Genomic DNA, 19,821 nt, shown 5'->3' on the forward strand with positions numbered 1-19,821 from the left:
TTGTACATGTAAATAAACTATGGTGAGTTCAAAGTCCACTGAAATTAATAAGACAAAACGGCGCTCGCCAAATACTCTCATCAGTGAAGCATGTTTAATATAAGCAGTTGGATTTCAAACAAGTAGGAAGGTTTATGTCATGTTTATCCTCCTACAGAAACTATATTAAAACAAAAAATAGGTTTTTGCCCCATCTTTTTCCATTTTAATACATTTTTGAAAAAGCTCCTGGGAGCCACTAGGGTGGTGCTAAAGAGCCGTGGGTTGCCGACTCCTGGGATAGGGTGACTATGCGATGTGTGCTGTCATCCGGAAGGAGTTAAGAGTACAGCTGCTGCACCTCCACATTGAGAAGAGTCAGATGAGGTGGTATCTGGTCAGGATCCGCCCGGACACCTTCCACGTCGGGAGGTGAGGTGTTTAGGGCATGCCCGAACGGTTGGAGGCCACGGTGAGGTCACCCTTGTCGCTAAAGAAAGCCTGTTTTTATCATCTCAGAAATATTTCTAAAGTGAGAAATTTGCTGTCAAAATTGGATCGCACGCGTTCATTTAATCTTGTATTGACTATAGGTCACTACTGCCTAGTTTCTCTTGTTATATTCTTATTTTTCCTGTTATAGTTTTATTCTTATTGTTGCTTTTTATTTTTATTCTTTTTGTAATATTTTTCTATTTTATTTCCATTTATACTATCATTATTTACTTTTTACTTTTTAAATTCGATCTCAATTCTGTACGCTCCTGCTGGAATTTTAATTTTAATTTTCCTGAGGGAACTTTCCTGAAGGAATCAATAAAGTACTATCTATCTAGATAGCGTTTTAAACTAAAATTCTAACTCTTTTTTTTTTTAAACTACAAAAAACAGGTTAGGTATTTTGAACCTTACATTTATGAATATAAAACTTAGCCAATAGTATCAGAGGTTGCAAAGGTAACGTTATTTTTCAAAATTTTTCTCATATTGTGTATATCCAAATAGCACATCTTTAAGACAAAGCAAAACTTTTTATTTTTAATTTTTTTTATTTTTGTTAATCAATCCAACACAATTATACACAATAAATAATACAATTCCAAAACCAAACCCGACCTAGCAACATTCAGCAATCAACAGAGCAATTGAGAAGACACACAAACATGACACAAAACAATCCAAAAGTAGTCAAACAAAAATGAATAATATCAACAACAGTATCAATATTAATAGGAATTCCAACATAGCAGTGATTAGAAATCCCTCATTTACATTATCATCACAGCCATTTATAAAAATTATTTAAAAAAACATTAAAAAAAAAGAACAATATTTTATGTTTTAATTGTATATATATATATATATATATATATATATATATATATATATATATATATATATATATATATATATATATATATATATATATATATACACACACAACCCTGCGTTGACGTGCGTGTAAGTGACGACATGCCAAGACCCGCCTACAACTGCTTCTGATTGGTTGACATTGCGTTCTGCCTTCCGTGGTTGGCTAGATTTAGGCACAATAATTCATTAACTGGTGTGTGATTGGTTATTTTGGTAAACCAATCAGTTACTCGAACTACGGCAAGCCACGAGTAGTAAAGAGGTTATTATTATGAAAACAAAACTAGAGAATGGCTAAATATGCCGTGAGAATGGGTTAAATTGCGTAACTCTTGGCAGATTTTAAATAATTAAATATAATGACTGTGTTTCTGGGATTTTAACACTCTTTGAAAGTATTGACAATGACAAGAGAAGATTCCGAGGTACCGCGAACGCAGCTATATGACGTAAAATGTAGTCGACACGCTGAGAGTGAACGTGCGCGTTACATAGTACATTTTGAAGACTTGTTAATCTTTTTATTACATTTACAGTCCACAGAGGCGAGCACATCCTAAGTTTGACACGTTTTTTTATTATCATAATGGCTTTCACCAATCTTTTTTCGAAGCTGTCAGACGTTAATGTGAAGCGTCCTGATCAACCGGCGTCTACTTGCAGGTAGTTGTAGTTTACCTTTCATACATTTTGTAATTATCAACAACATTTATTCAAGTCTCACTCGTGTTCATTTGACCAATCTCATTTAGAAACGACACTGGCCATGTTGAAATCGGCGAGAGAAGGAAGAGGAAAAGCGACCAACATGGTCCATATATGAAGGTATGAATGACCAAATGTTTATTACAATCCATCCATCCATTTCCTACCGCTTGTCCCTTTTGGGGTCGCGGGGGGTGCTGGAGCCTATCTCAGCTGCATTCGGGCGGAAGGCGGGGGACACCCTGGACAAGTCGCCAACACAGATAGACCATACTTGCCAACCTTGAGACCTCTGTCACGCCAATTTTCTTCCCATCACAAAAACCTTCCTAACCCCCATTTACTTCCGGGGTCATTTCCGCTTACGTCAGTTCCTCTTATGTCATTTACAGCGATCGATATCACTTCGTTTGACTCTTTTTTATAATACAGCGTTAACAAAACGTCTGTATTAATCGGACAAGTATTAATCTGACAAATTAACTTGAGGATATTCCTGACTGCACATTTGACTCGTGGACATATGCGGAAATGAATAACAGTGTACAATAAGTTAATTCATTATCAATAAACATTATCAAACTTTATTAAAACTAAATTTATTCGTTAAATTCAGTTTTTTTTAGTTTTCTGTGTAAGTGAACTAAATTAAAATGACATTTATGTGCACATATGTACCTCAGTGAAGTCAGATGACCCGTGGTCAGACAAACGACAGTATTTAGAATAAGAACATAAAAATAAAGAAAAACCTTGGGTATTTCTTCAAGACTTTAAAATGAGACAAAAAACTGCAATGTAAAATGATTTTTTATTGTTTACAAATGTTTTGTTCCAAACATTGCACGAGCTGCACCTAAAGAATGGGGAACACAGATAAAGGACAGAGCGGCAATTATAATCACAAGTGGTGGTCACCTGAGAAGTAGACATGTTATAGTGAAAAGCTCTTAAACCACATCAAGGCACAAACCAATTAAGGTTATTAGATTATTATTTTTGAACCAGTTATTTTTTCCCCCAGCTTACATATTTCTCCAATCATTCTTTTTATGGAGAAATATAGGTATGATACAATTTATTCGCTTTTGTGTCATGGCATACCAGTACTGTATTCAGTTAATCTTTGATGACGCAGTCGATGGCCTGGACTGAGTTCTGGATACCCTAAAGACTGGCTGAAGAATGCCCTGCAATAGGCCGCTCGCCTTGTCTGTCCAATAACAGAACCTCTGGCCATGCCTTTGGGGAAATTGATGAAAAGCTCTTCAGATTACAGTTACTAATCCATCAATCCATCCATTTTCTACCGCTTGTCCCTTTTTGGGGTCGCGGGGGGTCGCTGTAGCCTATCTCAGCTGCATTCGGGCAGAAGGCAGGGTACACCCTGGACAAGTCGCCACACCTCATCGCAGGCAGTTACTAATCATGATAAACAATACATCAGATATTTCAAGAAGTTGTCCTACCCTTCAATGCCAAAGCGCTCCATTAGAAGGACACACCACCAACGCCGGATTGACTGCATGTCCAGCTAGAGCAGATATAACAATGAGTTCATTATTTTTACCTCTCAGAGCCGCTTATTTTGAAATCTTTTAAATATCTAAATACTTACCACACTGTAGTGAAAAGTAGTGTCCGTACAGAGCCAGAGGGAGTACTAAAAATAGAAAATAGTAATTTTTCTGAGCACATGTAATAATTGTGTAATGAAAAAAATATTTCTCTACTTTGTAATAATCTACTAAATTGATTAAAAGAGCCGTCAACATCAATACTGGAAATGTGATGGATAGGAATATCTCTGGAAGCAATAATGGCAACCAAATATTTTTGTAATTTGATACTGTGTTTCACATCATTGTGGGGGAAGTTTAACCTACTCTTCTTCTTTAAAAATGCTCAACTTACCATGAACATGAAAACACCACAGTCATCCCCCGAGGTCTGGCGTGGGATCTCTTGGTAATACACATTAGCACCATGAAAATGTATACAGCCTTTGGGTTTACTACAATAAATGTATATTTTATAGAGTAAACCTATTACCTGCATGTCTTTTCCAGTGAGCTCACTCCAGCTTCCTGGGACGATGTGCTGTGCAATGCTCCTGCAGTAAAAAAGCCAAATGTGAATACAATAAAATGCAATAAGCCACTTGGCATATTAAAACATGAAGACAAATTGTAAATAAACAAGTGAAAATTCTATTAGAACACTGCCAAAGCATGAACAAAATATTGTTTCACCAGTACTAGTCCATGACTCTGTGGTTGGGGACCCCTGTAGCACACCACTGGAACATGGCTAGAATGGGAACATAGCCGAAAGAAGAACATGTCTAAAACATGAGCATAGCGGGGAAGGGAAAGATGACTACAACAGAACCATAGCCAAAACCAGAACATGGCTGGAACAAAAATTGGCCAAAATGGAACTGTGGCCAGGATTATTATAGCGGGGAAGGGAAAGATGACTAGAACAGAACCACAGCCAAAACCAGAACATGGCTGGAACAAAAAGTGGCCAAAATGGAACTGTGGCCAGGATTATTATAAAGGGACCTAAAGATGGCTCTGTACACCTCATCACCAAAACCAGATGGCCAAAGGGCAAACTGCGAGTCCAGCAAGAGAATTTCTCTCTTTGCCGGCCTCAACACCTACAATGGTCAATGCAGAAAGAGGCATAAATAATGTAATTGCACAAGAATTATAAGATATCTCCAGTATTTTTCCTTTCAACACTTACACAGAGAAAGTAATGCTCTGGCCCGTTGTGCTTGCTCCACGCTGGGAAGAGGAGTGCATCCTTTAGATGTGCATCCCTCTGTAGTAAACATTTATGAATATTTTAGAAATAAATTTCAGATTAGTGTAGCTATTATCATTCAAATTTCATTGTACTCACTGGAAGGCTTGACATTGGATCGACGTCTTTGTGCTTCCACGTTGGTACAATATACATGTTGGCAATGAAGATATCTTTGCCCTGTAGCAGTTTTGAATCCAAAAACATGAGGATATGTGAGGTTTTATATTAACCATTGAATCAGATTTTTTAATGACTAAAAGCAGCCTCTGTTGTGCAGCTCTAAGAAATCATACATGTCTCTGAGCAGCTTCCTGAACCAGCTGGAGGCAAGCATTTCCCATCGGTCATCACATTACAGATGTAACAAAGTTATACATATCCATGGAATAAGCAGTCAAGTGAAACAAACATAACAGTTACAGTACTGACCGTGGAGTCCATGTCTCTGGACAACCCGAGAGACCAAAACTCTTCTCGGGTTAAACACACCCCTCCCTCTTTAACGATCAGCTCCATAGCTGGACGATCGCAGGCCAAAACATACTCGAGCTATTCATGAGAAAATTTTACATTACTCGACTTGAAGATAACCTTGGCTACTTCACAAAGCAATAAATGTATATATTTTTAATCATATACTGGCTCCAATGTCAACATTTTACTCAATTTGAAACCTGCTCACCAGTTGTTTCTGGTCGGGGTGCAGCTCCTTTTTCCAGGGTGATGTGGGGCCAGCATATGTATGGTCCGTGAAACAATGACACTGGACCTGTGTCAATCATACAAATAGTTAGAAAGCTACATGTATGGACACATTAACACTTTTTTTCTGAAAAAGTACCTCAGTTTCCTCCTCCGATGATGAAGTCAGCATTTCAGCATCTCCTGGAAGCACAGGGGCTGAAGGGGAATCCTTTGGCCAGCCAGGGTGAGTCCCTAAAGGAGAGAGGAGGCATATTATGATACAGGGGAGGGATATTAAGATCTCTGAAGAAAAATTGCCTGTAAACAGCATTCAGTTTGACATACTCGGGCGCAGAGGTTTCAGTGATGCATACGGGGTCATCATATGCTTGGGCTTTCCATCCAGGGTCTCCAGCCTAACCATATTGTTTGGAAGAACCTCCATAACTCTGTAACATCAAGGGAATGAGTTCTGGCTTGGTCATCACCAATATGACAATCAAGAAACATTTACCAGTAACGTTGTGGTTAGAATTCAATATTGCATTCAAGCATGTGAGTACATTCAGACTGAATTACAATTCTAGAGTACAATAGTCAAAGACCACCATTTACTTGGTTTCCAGTCAAATCATTTTTTCTTTGCAAATATTTTCACAGATAACAATCAAACAGATGTATTGAGCTGAAAATAGAAAAAAAGCCATCAGCGATACTTTTGGTATGAACATTAGATAAGCATACCTGTAGATGGTCTGGCTCCAGTTTGGGTCCATGGTTCGCCCAGGTCTCCCTTTCTTCCTCGCATCCTTCTTGAGGACCTCCATTCCAGGTTGGATGATGAAGCACTTATTAAGATTAAGATTAAAGTACCAATGATTGTCACTCACACTTGACCCCCTTCTTCATCCTCTGCCGGTATGACAATTTCTGTCTCTCTTGTGCCCTCTCCACATTGATTCAAGATGTTTAGATTACAGAGCATTTAAAGAAAAATAAATAACTAAATATTAACCAGTAGCCATTAAGTAATCATCCTTCAACAGTACCTGTTGTCATACATCAACATAATGAGTACCTTTCCAAAAACGTCCTCATCCTGGCCAACTCGGAGCTGCACAAAGGCCTCCAGAGAATCCGCCTGGTCAGGAGCTGCCATCACCTCAGGACACTCAGTTGTAACCTTTAACACATTGAAAGACAACACAGACTTCTAAGTATGAATTTATGGCTACAAAGACACTTTCATCTACACAGGAGCGTATTGTTTTGTTCAAAAGGCTGTGGTTATATTAGGGTCCTGGAATGTATGAATGGCACGAATATAATTTCTTATGGGAATATTTGGCTCACAAAATGAGTTTCACATAATGAGCTCGTCTAGGAATTAAATTAACTCCTATTGCGAGGTACCACTGTGTAATGAGCACTCATTTTGATTTGACCTACATAGAGCTAAATAAAAACAAACCACCTACCTCCGTAAACATCCGTGCCTCTTGACCAAACATCAGGCGGAAGGGGGAGTACCTGGTCGATACCTGTACACAGGTGTTATGGGCATACACTATCTCCCTGAGGTTGTCCTCCCACTTCTCCTGTTGGCCCCTGACGGTCTTCCCAATAGACACTTTAATGGTTTGGTTCGTCCTCTCATCAAGCCCATTGGTCTGGGGGTGGTATGCTGACCAAACCCCATGTTCAATGCCCAACTCCTTGAAAGCTACCTCAGCCTATACACGAAAAAGGAGTCCGTTACGTGTTACTGCAGTTTAAACGTGCAGTTGTAGAAAAAGAAAGTTACCTCTTTCTTGAATTCAGTGCCCTGGTCAGTGAGGCAAACTTCAGGCAAACCATGAGTAAAGAAAATGTCCCTCAAAGCCTGTGGGACACCACAGAAATTATATTAGTACAACTAATAATTACAATAGAATTTTATATATATATATATATAAATTATGCACTTTAGTGGCTTTTTCCCTTTCTGATTATGGCCATGGGTAAGTGAAACACCAAAATATAAAGAATACCTCCTTCACATTGGCTGCTGTCTTTTTTGGGAATGTTCTTGCTTCAACCCACTTGGTGAAATAATCGGTCAAAGTGAGACAATATCTGTTCCCCTTAGACGACTTTTTCACAGGTCCAAAAAGGTCCACACCTAGAGCATGAATTCCAGTTCTCAGTTTAGCAAATATTTGAATGTGGACTAAGTTTTTGTATAGTTGTGCGTGAAAAGGTGAGGGATGTGTGAATAAAGCCACTCACCAACCATGTACCAAGGTGATACGACCTTGATGGGCTTCAGCTCAGGCGCCTCGGTCTTTCATTTTTCAAAGCGCTGGCAGTCAGGACATGTGCGCACCTAAAAGCAGTAATAAAGGGAAACATATTGTAGATATGATTTGATTCCACAACACTTTGCGACCTACTACTAACTACTAACCTGAGTGTTTCAACTAAAAATAAAAATTAAAAGCAAATATCTTCCTTCTAGGAGCTTGCTTACCCAATCCAATGTGTCCTGTGTGATGGACCGCCAATAAAACCGGGGAGCAATCTTCGCTTGCATCCTCCGTGGTCCAAAATGGCCTGCATGGGCTTTGGTTAACACAGCCACTTTCTCCTCCTCTGTCCAAATGACCCTTCTGTTCCCATGGTACAAGACCTCTTCTACACAGGACACACAATATTGTAGTGAAATGGTTTCAACAATAATGTTGATTAAAAGTACAGACATTTAACAGTATTATATATTAATTAATATTAGTGAAATGGTTTCAACAATAATGTTGATTTAAAGTAGTACAGACATTTATAAATGATAAATGGGTTATACTTGTATAGCGCTTTTCTACCTTCAAGGTACTCAAAGCGCTTTGACAGTATTTCCACATTTACCCATTCACACACACATTCACACACTGATGGCGGGAGCTGCCATGCAAGGCGCTAACCAGCAGCCATCAGAGGCAAAGGGTGAAGTGTCTTGCCCAAGGACACAACGGACGTGACTAGGAAGGTAGAAGGTGGGAATTGAACCCCAGTAACCAGCAACACTCCGATTGCTGGCACAGCCACTCTACCAACTTCGCCACGCCGTCCCTTAATGTTGATTTAAAGTACAGACATTTAAAGGCCTACTGAAACCCACTACTACCGACCACGCAGTCTGATAGTTTATATATCAATGATGAAATCTTAACATTATAACACATGCCAATACGGCCGGGTTAACTTATAAAGTGCCATTTTAAATTTGCCGCTAAACTTCCGGTTCGAAACGCCTCTGAGGATGACGTATGCGCGTGACGTAGCCCGACGAACACGGGTATGCCTTCCACATTGAAGCCAATATGAAAAAGCTCTGTTTTCATTTCATAATTCCACAGTATTCTGGACATCTGTGTTCGTGAATCTGTTTCAATCATGTTCATTGCATTATGGAGAAGGAAGCCAAGCAAGCAAAGAAGAAAGTTGTCGGTGCGAAATGGACGTATTTTTCGAACGTAGTCAGCCACAACAGTACACAGCCGGCGCTTCTTTGTTTACATTCCCGAAAGATGCAGTCAAGATGGAAGAACTCGGATAACAGAGACTCTAACCAGGAGGACTTTTGATTTGGATACACAGACGCCTGTAGAGAACTGGGACAACACAGACTCTTACCAGGATTACTTTGATTTGGATGACAAAGACGCAGACGTGCTACTGTGAGTATGCAGCTTTGGCTTTTTTTTGCGTATGTACGTAACTTTTTTAAAATATATAAGCTTTATGAACCTTGGGTTAGGTGAACGGTCTTTTGGGCTGAGTGATTGTGTGTGTTGATCATGTGTTTGAATTGTATTGGCGTGTTCTATGGAGCTAGGAGCTAGCAGAGGAGCTAGGAGCTAGCATAACACGTACCGTACCGTAAGTGCGCGTCACGTACGTAACTTTTTAAAAATATATAAGCTTTATGAACCTTGGGTTAGGTGAACGGTCTTTTGGGCTGAGTGATTGTGTGTGTTGATCGGGTGTTTGAATTGTATTGGCGTGTTCTATGGAGCTAGGAGCTAGCAGAGGAGCTAGGAGCTAGCATAACAAACACGCAGGTGTTATTATGCAGGATTAATTTGTGGCATATTAAATATAAGCCTGGTTGTGTTGTGGCTAATAGAGTATATATATGTCTTGTGTTTATTTACTGTTGTAGTCATTCCCAGCTGAATATCAGGTACCGTGAGTATGCAGCCTTGGCTGCTAAACATTCGATAACTTGACCGTATGTGCGCGTCACGTACGTAACTTTTTAAAAATATATAAGCTTTATGAACCTTGGGTTAGGTAAACGGTCTTTTGGGCTGAGTGATTGTGTGTGTTGATCAGGTGTTTGAATTGTATTGGCGTGTTCTATGGAGCTAGGAGCTAGCAGAGGAGCTAGGAGCTAGCATAACAAACACGCAGGTGTTTTTATGCAGGATTAATTTGTGGCATATTAAATATAAGCCTGGTTGTGTTGTGGCTAATAGAGTATATATATGTCTTGTGTTTATTTACTGTTGTAGTCATTCCCAGCTGAATATCAGGTCACCCCCGGCTCTCACAGCATCTTCCCTATCTGAATAGCTTCAACTCCCCACTAGTCCTTCACTTGCACTTTACTCATCCACAAATCTTTCATCCTCGCTCAAATTAATGGGGAAATTGTCGCTTTCTCGGTCCGAATCTCTCTCACTTCATGCGGCCATCATTGTAAACAATAGGGAACTTTGCGTATATGTTCAACTGACTACGTCACGCTACTTCCGGTAGGTGCAAGCCTTTTTTTTATCAGATACCAAAAGTTGCAATCTTTATCGTCGTTGTTCTATACTAAATCCTTTCAGCAAAAATATGGCAATATCGCGAAATGATCAAGTATGACACATAGAATAGATCTGCTATCCCCGTTTAAATAAAAAAAATTCATTTCAGTAGGCCTTTTAACATTATATATTAATTATCAACAATAATGTTGATTTAAAGTACAGACATTTAACATTATATATTAATTAATATTACTGAAATGTTTCAACAATAATGTTGATTTAAAGTACAGACATTTAACAGTATTATATATTAATTAATATTAGTGAAATGGTTTCAACAATAATGTTGATTTAAAGTAGTACAGACATTTAATGTTGATTTAAAGTACAGACATTTAACATTATATATTAATTATCAACAATAATGTTGATTTTAAAGTACAGACATTTAACATTATATATTAATTAATATTACTGAAATGTTTCAACAATAATGTTGATTTAAAGTACAGACATTTAACAGTATTATATATTAATTAATATTAGTGAAATGGTTTCAACAATAATGTTGATTTAAAGTAGTACAGACATTTAACAGTATTATATATTAATTAATATTTTTTGCACGTTACCACGAAGACAGAAGTTCGCAGCAGCGGCCCTAACACTCCGCTTGAAATGTTGCGAAGCCTGCTGGTGTTTGACATAAGTCCCCTGGGACAGATAAAGATGAATATCATCCAGTGACACCACCATTTTCAGGAGATTTGGATTTATCGATCGCTGTCAATGACGTAAGCGGAAATGACGTAAGTAAGAGGAACTGACGTAAGCGGAAATGATCCCGGAAGTAAATGGGGGGTAGGAAGGTTTTTGTGATGGGAAGAAAATTGGCGTGACACCTCCAATATCGGGAGGTGGGGGGGCCTTAGTCGGGGGTGGGGGGGCGTGGTTAAGAGGAGAGTATATTTACAGCTAGAATTCACCAACACAAGTATTTCATATATATATATATATATATATATATATATATATATATATATATATATATATATGTGTATATATATATATATGTGTATATATATATATGTATATATATATATGTATATATATATATATGTATATATATATATATATATATATGCATATATGTATGTATATATATATATATATATATATATATATATGTATATATATATATGTATATATATATATATATGCATATATATATGTATATATATGTATATATATATATATATATGTATATATATATATAGATATATATAAATAGATAAATACTTGACTTTCAGTGAATTCTAGCTATATATATATATATATATATATATATATATATATATATATATATATATATATATATATATATTTATTTTATTGTATATATAAATAAAATAAATACTTGAATTTTAGTGTTCATTTATTTACACGTATACACACACACACACACACACACACACACACACACACACACACACACACACACACACACACACACACACACACACACACACACACACACACACACACACAGACACACACACACAACACTCATCTACTCATTGTTGTACTTGAAAGTACAATGCTTTGTTAAGGGTTGAATTGTCCATCCTCTTTCTATTCTCTGTCACTATTTTTCTAACCATGCTGAACACCCTCTCTGATGATGCATTGCTGTGTGGCACGCACAAAAGTGCTTTCATCAAATGCACGAGAGTGTGGAATCTTCCATCTCTCCCTAGCATGGCCCAAAACCAGTCAATCCTTGCTTCCTGGGGAAGATCTTCCCTGGCAAGCAATTGGTACTCCAGTACTTGTACCCGGAGGCTGGTCAGGTCCAATCGCAGCTGCGGCAGACTTTTTTTTTTTTGGGCGTGGCCTCCAGCTCCGGCTGAATACCGGGAGTTTGTCGGGAGAAAATCTCTGTCGGGAGGTTGTCGGGAGAGGCGCTGAATATCGGGATTCTCCCGCTAAAAATGGGAGGGTTGGCAAGTATGAGATAGACAGACAACATTCACATTCACACACTAGGGCCAATTTAGTGTTGCCAATCAACCTATCCCCAGGTGCATGTCTTTGGCGGTGGGAGTAAAATTGTTAAAAATGTGTTTTCTGTATGTTGACTTCATTTTGCTGTGATGAGGTGGCGACTTGTCCAGGGTGTACCCCGCCTTATAAATGATAAATGATAAATGGGTTATACTTGTATAGCGCTTTTCTACCTTCAAGGTATTCAAAGCGCTTTGACAGTATTTCCACATTTACCCATTCACACACTGATGGCGGGAGCTGCCATGCAAGGCGCTAACCAGCAGCCATCAGAGGCAAAGGGTGAAGTGTCTTGCCCAAGGACACAACGGACGTGACTAGGAAGGTAGAAGGTGGGAAATGAACCCCAGTAACCAGCAACACTCCGATTGCTGGCACAGCCACTCTACCAACTTCGCCACGCCTTCCGCCCGATTGTAGCTGAGATAGGCTTGATGGATGGACTTCATTTTGAAGCACAATTACTTATTTGACTAATTGGACACAGAAGGCCATTCTTCCAAATCGGTGCCATTTGCTTGCTAAAACTCTCATAATTAAACTTGATTATTTCTTTTTAAACTCTAAAACTGATCATACACTTATAAAACTTGGCCCATCTAAGGCTACACTTTTTAGTACAATGGTTCCTATGGCAAATAGGACTAATTTAAAGGCCTACTGAAACCCACTACTACCGACCACGCAGTCTGATAGTTTATATATCAATGATGAAATCTTAACATTGCAACACATGCCAATACGGCCGGGTTAGATTACTAAAGTGCAATTTTAAATTTCGCGTGAAATATCCTGCTGAAAACGTCTCGGTATGATGACACCTGCCCGTGACGTCACGGATTGTAGAGGACATTTTGGGACAGCATTGTGGCCAGCTATTAAGTCGTCTGTTTTCATCGCAAAATTCCACAGTATTCTGGACATCTGTGTTGGTGAATCTTTTGCAATTTGTTCAATGAACAATAGAGACAGCAAAGAAGAAAGCTGTAGGTTGGAAGCGGTGTATTTCGGCCGGCTACAGCAACACAAACACAGCCGATGTTTCATTGTTTACATTCCCGAAAGATGACAGTCAAGCTTTACCATTGGCCTGTGGAGAACTGGGACAACGGAGACTCTTACCAGAAGGACTTTGAGTTGGATATGCAGACGCGGTACCGTGAGTATGTACGCAGCTGCGGCTTCCAAACATTTGATCGCTTGCCCGTACGTGCGTGCCGCTATGTGCATGTCACGTACGTAACTTTGGGGACTTTGGGGAAATATATGTGCTGTATGAACTTTGGGGAGGTGAACGGTACTTTGGGCTGTGGGATTGAGTGTGTTGTGCGGGTGTTTGATTTGTATTGGCGGGTTATATGAACAGGAGGGTGGAGGTGTTTGTTATGCGGGATTCATTTGTGGCATATTAAATATAAGCCTGGTTATGTTGTGGCTAATAGAGTATATATATGTCTTGTGTTTATTTACTGTTTTAGTAATTCCCAGCTGAATATCAGGTCCCACCCGCCTCTCAAAGCATCTTCCCTATCTGAATCGCTTCCACTGCCCTCTAGTCCTTCACTCTCACTTTCCTCATCCAAGAATCTTTCATCCTCGCTCAAATTAATGGGGAAATCGTCACTTTCTCGGTCCGAATCACTCTCGCTGCTGGTGGCCATGATTGTAAACAATGTGCAGATGTGAGGAGCTCCACAACCGGTGACGTCACGCGCATATCGTCTGCTACTTCCAGTACAGGCAAGGCTTCTTTATCAGCGACCAAAAGTTGCGAACTTTATCGTCGATGTTCTCTACTAAATCTTTTCAGCAAAAATATGGCAATATCGCGAAATGATCAAGTACGACACATAGAATGGACCTGCTATCCCCGTTTAAATAAGAAAATCGCATTTCAGGAGGCCTCAGCCTACAGGACTCCGCGTTGGCGTTAACGCACTTTTTGTGTCTTTTTACGTACGTTAACATTACATACGGCGCTCAAAAATCGATCAAAATGTTTTAGTAGTAAATATTTTAGTGCCATTTATACTATAAAGTAGTGTACAGTTCTTACTTATATCTGTCAATAAACTCGCCATGAAAGCGCTAAAACATACCAGTGTAGTGAGTTTACATTATTCACGTTTATGACAACCTTTTTCCAAAACACAATATAGAATGTGTGATATAACAGGATAATGGATACATTTATTATTTGTTTTCAAAATGCTTACAAAAAAGTGGGCCCCCAACAATTTACTGTGGGACCCCATTTTTATGACTTGATGAGGTCCCTGGGACCCCATTTTGAAGATTACTAGCGCCAACACAAGTAACAGTTTATTTATCCAACATGAAATATAGCTACTTAACATTAATGCTGAAAATCTCAGTGACTCACAAAAATTAAGAAATAAAAACATTTTAGGAGCAGGACTGTGCTGATTTAGTCATAGATGGAATATCATGGAATATACAGAAACATCCATCCATCCATTTTCTACCGCTTGTCCCTCAAAACCCCCAAAAAACCTTTTTGGATGATTTGGAAATCATTTTAGTTCATGGTTGGGTATTATTTTAGGAAGAGGTAATGAGCAATTAAGGCTATTTTTTCCAGTGTTCAGGATAGTTTAAATAAATGTAAATATTAAATTGTATTAATTAAATTTCCTATTTACAAAGTGCATGAAACTTTGCTTAATAAAACATTTATTCTACCGTTAATATTATCGGGCTTTTATAATTATTTATTCGGTAATCAAATGGAACTGATTCAATGGATTGGCCTTTTAACCCATATATTGATTGTTCTTCAATCTGTATTTCACAAATACACTATGATAAACTCAATACTAGTGGTGTCCCAAACCAATAACAGAAAACAATGTAATGGATAATATATGCTTGTATCTAAAATGTGTTATCATTTCCTATTTAAAAAAAAAAAAGTCCTGCAGTGCGTTTACTTGTGCAAAGCTGGACAGCCAGTTAACGTCTAAATGTCTTCTAATAAGCACACAAGGTTGGTTTTCTCTTGTATTTTAGTCAAGTCATTTAGAAAAGGTAAACATGGAATGCTACTAGGATGGAGCAGCTAAGCACACAACAGCACACAAGCTAGACATACAGTGCATTCGGAAAGTATTCACAGCATTTCACGTTTTCCACATTTTTATTATGTTACAGCCTTATTCCAAAATGGAATAAATTATTTTTTATCCTCAAAATTCTGTAGACAATACAACATAATGACAATGTGAAAAGTTTTTTTCAGAACATTTGCAAATGTATTGGAAATATAAACCAAAAAAGTACATATCGACATAAGTATTGACCGCTATTGTTCAATACTTTGTTGATGCACATTTGGCAGCAATTACAGCCTCAAGTCTTTTTGAATATGAGACCACAAGCTTGGCACACCTGTCTTTGGGCAGTTTCGCCCATTTTTCTTTGCAGCACCTCTCAAGCTATGTCAGGTTTGATGGGAAGCGTTGGTTTTTATCCAGGATGTCTCTGTAGATTACTGCATTCATCTTTACCTCTATCCTGATCTCAAAGTTCCTGCCACTGAAAAACATCCCGACAGCATGATGCTGCCACCACCATGCTTCACTGTAGGGATGGTATTGGCCTGGTGATGAGCGGTGCCTGGTTTCCTCCAAACATGATGCTTGTCATTCACGCCAAAGAGTTCAATCTTTGTCTCATAGGACCAGAGATTTTGTTTCTCTGTTTTTCAAGTGAATATTGGCAAACTTTTTATTAAGAAATGGCTCCTGTTTGGCGACAATACATTATTCAGGTACTGATTGGTGGAATGCTATAGAGATGGTTGTCCTTCTGGAAGGTTCTCCTCTCTCCACAGAGGAATGCTGGAGCTCTGACAGAGTGACTATTGGGTTCTTGGTCACCTCCCTGACTAGACTAGACTAAGATGAATGCAGCAATGTACAGAGAAATCCTGAATGAAAACCAAGGCTTTCCATCCAACCTGTATGATCTTGAGAGGTGCTGCTAAGAGGAATGGGCAAACGGGAATGGGAAAATTTGCCAACCTTGTAGCATAGTATTCAAAAAGACTTGAGGCTGTAATTGCTGCCAAAGGTGCATCAACAAAGTATTGAGCAAAAGCTGTGAATACTTACACTATATTGCCAAACCTATTTGGCCACCTGCCTTTACTCCACATATGAACTTGAAGTGCCATCCCATGGAATTGTCCAAAATGTTTTGGTAGCCTGGATTATTCAAAGTTCCTTTCACTGGAATCAAGGGGCCAAGCCCAACTCCTGAAAAGCAACCCAACACCATAATTCCTTCTCCACCAAATTTCACACTCGGCACAATGCAGTCCGAAATGTAGCGTTCTCCTGGCAACCTCCAAAACCAGACTGGTCCATCAGATTGCCAGATGGAAAAGCGTGACTCATCAGTCCAGAGAACGCCTCTCCACTGCTCTAGAGTCCAGTGGCGACGCGCTTTACACTACTGCGGACTTGGTGATGTGTAGCTTAGATGCAGCTGATCGGCCATGGAAACCCATTCCATGAAGGTCTCTGCGTACTGTACGTGGGCTAATTGGAAGGTCACATGAAGTCTGGAGCTCTGTAGCAACTGACAGTGCAAAGACTTTCTGCACATTGCGCTTCAGCATCCGCTGAAGTCAGTTTACGTGGCCAACCACTTCGTGGCTGACTTGCTGTTGTTCCCAAACTCTTCACTTTTCTTAGTATAAAAACGTTTAAAATACATTGGAAAGTTAGCGCTCTCCCTGCACCTTGTGTAGATGTTGCAAACAGCCCCTTTAACTTCATGAATAATTGTGGCCACTATTTGTCGCCAAAAAACTATTACCACTCCACTTCAAAGTAAAGACAGCATAAGCCAGTTCCAGACGGATAATAATGAAGAGCTTGGTGGTTTTCATACTTACCATTTTTTGTTTTTGGAGTAATTTCACTTGATCAAACCTTTTCTAACATTACAAGTAGGGCTGCATAATTAAACAATTTTAAATCGTAATACGATCAATTAATTATGATGTTTAAAAAAACAGTATTATGTCTTGCACCTTTTTAGCTAGAATCCTCCAGTCTGCATAGACCACATACATGTAGACACACACACACACACACACACACACACACACACACACACACACACACACACACACACACACACACACACACACACACACACACACACACACACACACACACACACACTTCAGTAGTTCCCATTTATGAATTATGAATAAATTATAACAAATCTGTGGCGGATGTATCATAAATCCGCTTCACAACACACTTAATAATACAAACCTGTTCTGACAGAGAAGATGCAGCGAAAGGGTTCTATGGTGACCATATAGAAACTTTGACATAATAGTCTTGCGTTGTGCAGTTATTTGATAATTAAATATAAGTAGTCACGAAAGGCTAAGTATTCGCCTGTGTGTTACGCACTTTTCCTTAAAATAAATCTTGAAGTGATACACCACAAACCAATATTTAAGACAATATAGGCTTAGCCATTTAATCAGATAAAATACGAGTACACTGTCACTATCAGTGAAGCATAAACTCAAAACATGCACAATAAATGATAAATTATAAATGGGTTATACTTGTATAGCGCTTTTCTACCTTCAAGGTACTCAAAGCGCTTTGACAGTATTTCCACATTCACCCATTCACACACACTGATGGCGGAAGCTGCCATGAAAGGCGCTAACCAGCAGCCATCAGGAGCAAGGTTGAAGTGTCTTGCCCAAGGACACAACGGACGTGACTAGGATGGTAGAAGGTGGGGATTGAACCCCAGTAACCGGCAACCCTCCGATTGCTGGCACAGCCACTCTACCAACTTCGCCACGCCGTCCCCAATAGTGGGCTTTCTAACATTTTAGTTATTTAAAAAAATATTTCTGTGTGTGTATAAGTATTTTTTGGGCACATTCAACAATACCGCTATAATAATAACTGATAATTTTGGTCCGATAACCGTGATATGAAATGTTCTTATCATTACATCCCTAGTACCAACACACAGAAAGCCTCTAGAAGCAAGTCAACTTTTATCACTTCCATAAGTGCTAAGAACTTAAAGACACTCTTCTGTCATTTGGCAACACTTTGCCCTCCAGGTGAAATATGTAAACCATGTGATGTCGAAAGTGTGGTGGCCCAAGGGCTAATTGCGAAGCACAGCTTTTTTATGGTCCATGTAGCAGATTGTAGAAATAATATAAACAAAAAACATAAATGAAAAAAATAGAGCAGAAAGATAATTAAAAATCTGAAATGTTGATACAAATATTAAAGACACACATATTTTGTATTTAAATATTTGAACAATCTTCCTTTAGCCTTTTTATTATTCTATTTTATTACAAATAAGATTATGACATTAGCAAACCCACTCCTATGTGTTTTTTTGTAGTTTTTTATCTGAAATCGTAATTGTAAATGGAGGTTTCACACATCAAAAATCAAACAACCCTACATTCCATGTTACAAAATAATAAAAGTATGTATAGTTCCTGCTGATAACGTATTAGAACAAGATTGATACCAGCTAATTATCAGGCTCCAATATGCTTTTGTATCAAAAGCGAAAAAGTTGTGTATCAGGACACCCCTACTTCTTACCGACAGCTATTTGATTTCGGCAACTGATTCATGTGCTTCTTTCAGAGGCAGTATCATCAGGCAACCAGTGTTTACTTTGGTCATTCCAAGGCTGTAAAAGACCAAGTGCACACTGACTATGAACATGCAAGTGGTGACTTCACGAAGGGGATCGCGTCCAAGCGTGCCAACGGCCGTTACGGTGACCAATTTTTTAAAACCAGACAGAATGTGAACAAACAACAAAAACATCATCGCAACCGTCAATGGCGACCTCCACGACAAGGTGATGGCTATCAAAACGTAAGGATGAATAAAGGAGGTAGTAAAAACAGAAATAATATGCAGGTGAGCTTGTAAAAGGTTTATTTTTATTTGATCAATTAATACTGTGGAAGGTCTGATGCTCCTCTTTCTCTTCATAGGTTGCCAGAGTTAAAACCTTTTCGCAGGATTTTCTAGACCATCATGCTGTGCTTTTCGATGGACGCCACCTTTGCCGATTTTTTCTTTTAGGAAAATGCAATATGGTGGGTTGTGTTTCAGATATTTTTTTATAATTAAGGACTACCTAATGTGTTTTCCTTCTTCTGCCAGAGTGATAGCTGCCAACTGGAGCACATTGAATCTTTCAACGATATTTTCAAAGAGTGCTGCAAGTTTTACGTACAAGGACTCTGCAGTAAAGGGGAGAGCTGTCCGTATATGCACAATATCCTTTATTTGACCAAAATTGTATGATATGCTCTTTATTATCATTGCACAAGTACAACAAAATTTCATTTTCT

General features: G+C 38.7%; 2 protein-coding genes and 2 long non-coding RNA genes across 4 annotated transcripts in view; 1 reads left to right on the forward strand and 3 right to left on the reverse strand.

The window, feature by feature from the left end:
- Positions 1-1,647: 1,647 nt before the first annotated feature.
- The window catches only part of LOC133633909 (uncharacterized), a 29,172-nt gene continuing 10,998 nt past the window's right edge, over positions 1,648-19,821 (forward strand). The window contains exons 1-5 of the mRNA XM_062026715.1: positions 1,648-2,016; positions 2,106-2,178; positions 19,100-19,381; positions 19,459-19,563; positions 19,631-19,745. Coding sequence (XP_061882699.1) covers positions 1,940-2,016; positions 2,106-2,178; positions 19,100-19,381; positions 19,459-19,563; positions 19,631-19,745 — 652 coding nt within the window. The 5' untranslated portion in view covers positions 1,648-1,939. The remainder of the gene's footprint in view (positions 2,017-2,105; positions 2,179-19,099; positions 19,382-19,458; positions 19,564-19,630; positions 19,746-19,821) is intronic.
- On the reverse strand, positions 3,162-3,822 carry LOC133633530 (uncharacterized). The gene is made up of 3 exons (XR_009821767.1): positions 3,677-3,822; positions 3,369-3,592; positions 3,162-3,300 (listed from the first exon to the last, which is right to left on the reverse strand). It is a non-coding gene; the product is annotated as an uncharacterized LOC133633530 (long non-coding RNA).
- LOC133634238 (uncharacterized) lies at positions 4,107-7,158 on the reverse strand. Its single transcript, XM_062027358.1, has 11 exons — positions 7,038-7,158; positions 6,638-6,742; positions 6,304-6,407; positions 5,905-6,008; positions 5,717-5,811; positions 5,558-5,644; positions 5,305-5,424; positions 4,972-5,052; positions 4,813-4,890; positions 4,311-4,368; positions 4,107-4,171 (listed from the first exon to the last, which is right to left on the reverse strand). The coding sequence occupies exons 1-11, from the start codon at positions 7,068-7,070 to the stop codon at positions 4,107-4,109; spliced, it is 930 nt and encodes a 309-aa protein (XP_061883342.1). The 5' UTR covers positions 7,071-7,158.
- Positions 7,526-8,204, reverse strand: LOC133633531 (uncharacterized). The gene is made up of 3 exons (XR_009821768.1): positions 8,069-8,204; positions 7,828-7,924; positions 7,526-7,720 (listed from the first exon to the last, which is right to left on the reverse strand). It is a non-coding gene; the product is annotated as an uncharacterized LOC133633531 (long non-coding RNA).

Source organism: Entelurus aequoreus, linkage group LG18, assembly GCF_033978785.1.
Source record: "Entelurus aequoreus isolate RoL-2023_Sb linkage group LG18, RoL_Eaeq_v1.1, whole genome shotgun sequence".
NCBI classification, from domain to species: domain Eukaryota; kingdom Metazoa; phylum Chordata; class Actinopteri; order Syngnathiformes; family Syngnathidae; genus Entelurus; species Entelurus aequoreus.

Coding starts and splice junctions, on each gene's coding strand:
- LOC133634238 (XM_062027358.1), bottom strand. CDS start 7,070: ATGTTTGGTCAAGAGGCACGGATGTTTACGGAG. Junction 5,645..5,716: donor CATCGGAGGAGGAAACTGAG/GTACTTTTTCAG, acceptor TGATTGACACAG/GTCCAGTGTCATTGTTTCAC. Junction 4,172..4,310: donor AGAGTCATGGACTAGTACTG/GTGAAACAATAT, acceptor TTTTTACTGCAG/GAGCATTGCACAGCACATCG.